We start from the raw sequence: 3,378 nt of genomic DNA on the forward strand, positions 1-3,378 counted from the left end.
GGATGGGAAAGGCAGCGGAGCACAACAGACACTAGGATGGCAATTTGTAAATCAATGGATGTGTAACTGATGTGATTCTGCAATCTGTGTATGGGGTGAAGGTGGGAGTTCATAACCCACTTGAATCAAAGTGTGGAATATGATATGTCAAGAAATTTGTAATGTTTTGAACAACCCACAATAAAAAATTTAAAAAAAAAAAAAAGAAGTCATAGTTCCTACGTTCAAGGAATTATAGGCTTTTGCAAAGAGATGAAACAAAAACATGCAATCCAAATTGCCAAGCATCCTTGTGAAGCATAGAAGTATTAGGAAGAATTACCACTCTGAGGGGCTTTTGATGGGAATGGGGATGTCTAACAACTTGTTTAGATAGGCAACTGAGGATATGGCAGTAAAGAGATCAGCAGATGCCTGCATGAACCAATAACTGCGACCTAAACCCCCTAACCCTCATCCAGCAACATTGTGAAGGGCGTAGATTCCCATAATATCCTAGGGGTGGGAGTAGATTCAGAAATGAGGAATTTATGTTTCTAACATTTGACTTAACAGGAGCTCAACATCAAAATTAAAGTTCTTAAAAGTAAAGTTACTTTTTCACACATATCTGCATCTTCTCAACAAAATCTTTCCTTGAGGAAGTCTTATCTCTGCTGTCTAAAGTTCAGTGCATAGATTGAGAGTCCACTATGTTTTAGCTGCATGACTAATAGAACTAGATGTTGGGCATTACAGAGACCTCAAGTTCTTATCTTCAAGATATTTTTTTCTTCATTCTGACTTTGGCCAAATATGTAATGTAATTTTCTCCCTTATTAACGTAAAGGCTCTAACCCTCTGAAGCCTTTTCGAGGGAAAAAGTACAGAAGGAAGATTTATTGGTAGCTTGTAATTTTCTATCAGACTTCCAATCTTGTTTTATAACTTAAATAAGTTCTGGTAAAATATGACAACTTTGAAGATAATTCATAGGCTAGCAACCATCTGCAAATTATAATGAACTTTGTTGAATCTCATACCCCAAACATTTATCAACCAGCTTTTTATGTCTGTGTCTAAAGTGAGATAGCGTATTTATGCTTGAGACAGGGCCTATCAGTGTCTGGCATCTCTTTTCTCCTGCCAACTCCATGTCCTGACCTAATCCTATCCTGTGTGATATAGGAAGAATGTGATAGGGTAATCTAAAATCATCTGTTTTTTTTTCTACTTGAGCCTATATCATGTTCATTTTCCATATATTGTAGTTCATGTGTCTACATTACTCTTAAATTATGGATTCAGATTAGAGAAAGCATTGGAAAATAGCCAGTCTTAACAGATTACTGTATCAAAAGCAGAATGTAGGTTTGTACCCCATGCATCCTTACTCCAAAGAATTTCACTAACATTAGTTAAAAGGGAATAAGTACCATTGTATCATCACACAATTCTTTTTTGTATTTATTTCCAGACTAGAAGAAGGAAGATAATCTTTGGTGTTGTGTGGAGATTTCTTTATTATCAAGTCACTAAGATCCTTAAATGAAAGTGGTTTCATTTTATGATGAAATAAAGATAATTTCTGTTAATGAGCAGATTGTTAAAATCATTAACCATCATAAGAGAAGAAAAAAAGCAGTATTTCTTGCCTCTAAGATAAGGTAATGAAGGGTCTTTCTTCAAGAAGCTCTCATTTGAGTTCAACATCCTGTGTAAAATGTCATCAGCCTGCCTTTTTATAGTGTTTGCACTGTTAGAAGTAAACTGAAATTTAAGCAGTACATCCACTTTCAAACCCTTATCACTTGGCCTGAAAAACAAAGACACCAGAATGAGTGAGGTCATAGTCATAGTAATTATTATGTCCTACATTTATACTTAAATATCTTTAAGAAAATACAACATAAATATTCTAGGCATTTTATTGTTGTGATTTTTCTACTTTCTATATTAAACAGATATCAATTCCTGTATTATTCCTTGCTTAGAAAACTTGATGACATTCAGGGAGAGGAGAGTTTCTAAAACTTCTAAAATTTTTCCTGGTAAATAAATAAAAAATGCTTTCCAAATTGGCTGCACCAATTTGCAGTCCCACCAGCAATGTACGAGAGTACCCTTTTCCCCACATCCTCGCCAGCACTTGTTGTTGTTTGACTTCATAATGGCTGCCAATCTTACTGGAGTGAGATGGTATCTTAGGGTGGTTTTGATTTGCATTTCTCTGACTGCTAGAGATGGTGAGCATTTTTTCATGTACTTGTTGATTGATTGTATGTCCTCCTCTGAGAAGTGTCCAGGTCCTTGGCCCATTTGTTCATTGGGTTATTTGTTATCTTATTGTTTAATTTTTTTAGTTCTTTGTATACTCTGGGTATTAGGGCTCTATCTGAAGTGTGAGGAGTGAAAATTTGTTCCCATGATGTAGGCTCCCTATTTACCTCTCTTTTTTTCCATTTATTTATTTATTTTTCCTTTAATTTTTATTGTTGGTTGTTCAAAACATTACATAGTTCTTGACATATCATATTTCACACTTTGATTCAAGTGGGTTATGAACTCCCATTTTTACCCCGTATACAGATTGCAGCATCACATCGGTTACACATCCACTGTTTTACATATTGCCATACTAGTCTCTGTTGTATTCTGCTGCCTTTCCTATCCTCTACTATCCCCCAACCCCTCCCCTCCCATCTTATCTCTCTACCCCATCTACTGTAATTCATTTTTCCCCCTTGTTTTTTTCCCCTTTCCCCTCACTTCCTCTTGTATGTAATTTTGTATAACCATGAGGGTCTCCTTGCATTTCCATGCAATTTCCCTTCTCTTTCCTTTCCCCTCCCACCTCTCACCCCTGTTTAATGTTAATCTTCTTCTCATGCTCTTCCTCCCAACTCTGTTCTTAGTTACTCTCCTTATATCAAAGAAAACATTTGGCATTTGGCTAGCTTCACTTAGCATAATCTGTTCTAATGCCATCCATTTCCCTGCAAATTCTATGATTTTGTCATTTTTTAATGCAGAGTAATACTCCATTGTGTATAAATGCCATATTTTTTTTATCCATTCGTCTATTGAAGGGCATCTAGGTTGGTTCCACAGTCTTGCTATTGTGAATTGTGCTGCTATGAACATCGATGTAGCAGTGTCCCTGTAGCATGCTCTTTTTAGGTCTTTAGGGAATAGAACGAGAAGGGGAATAGCTGGGTCAAATGGTGGTTCCATTCCCAGCTTTCCAAGAAATCTCCATACTGCTTTCCAAATTGGCTCCACCAATTTGCAGTCCCACCAGCAATGTACAAGTGTACCCTTTTCCCGACATCCTCGCCAGCACTTGTTGTTTGACTTCATAATGGCTGCCAATCTTACTGGAGTGAGATGGTATCTTCT

General features: G+C 36.7%; 1 protein-coding gene across 1 annotated transcript in view; it reads right to left on the bottom strand.

The window, feature by feature from the left end:
* The window catches only part of LOC107138985 (transmembrane protease serine 11G-like), a gene marked incomplete at its 5' end in the record, with an annotated part of 33,067 nt that overhangs the window by 25,899 nt on the left and 3,790 nt on the right, over positions 1-3,378 (bottom strand). The window contains 2 exons of the mRNA XM_015481779.2: positions 1,635-1,795; positions 3,309-3,344. Of these exons, the coding sequence (XP_015337265.2) occupies positions 1,635-1,795; positions 3,309-3,344 (197 nt within the window). The remainder of the gene's footprint in view (positions 1-1,634; positions 1,796-3,308; positions 3,345-3,378) is intronic.

Source organism: Marmota marmota, unplaced genomic scaffold, assembly GCF_001458135.2.
Source record: "Marmota marmota marmota unplaced genomic scaffold, marMar, whole genome shotgun sequence".
NCBI classification, from domain to species: domain Eukaryota; kingdom Metazoa; phylum Chordata; class Mammalia; order Rodentia; family Sciuridae; genus Marmota; species Marmota marmota.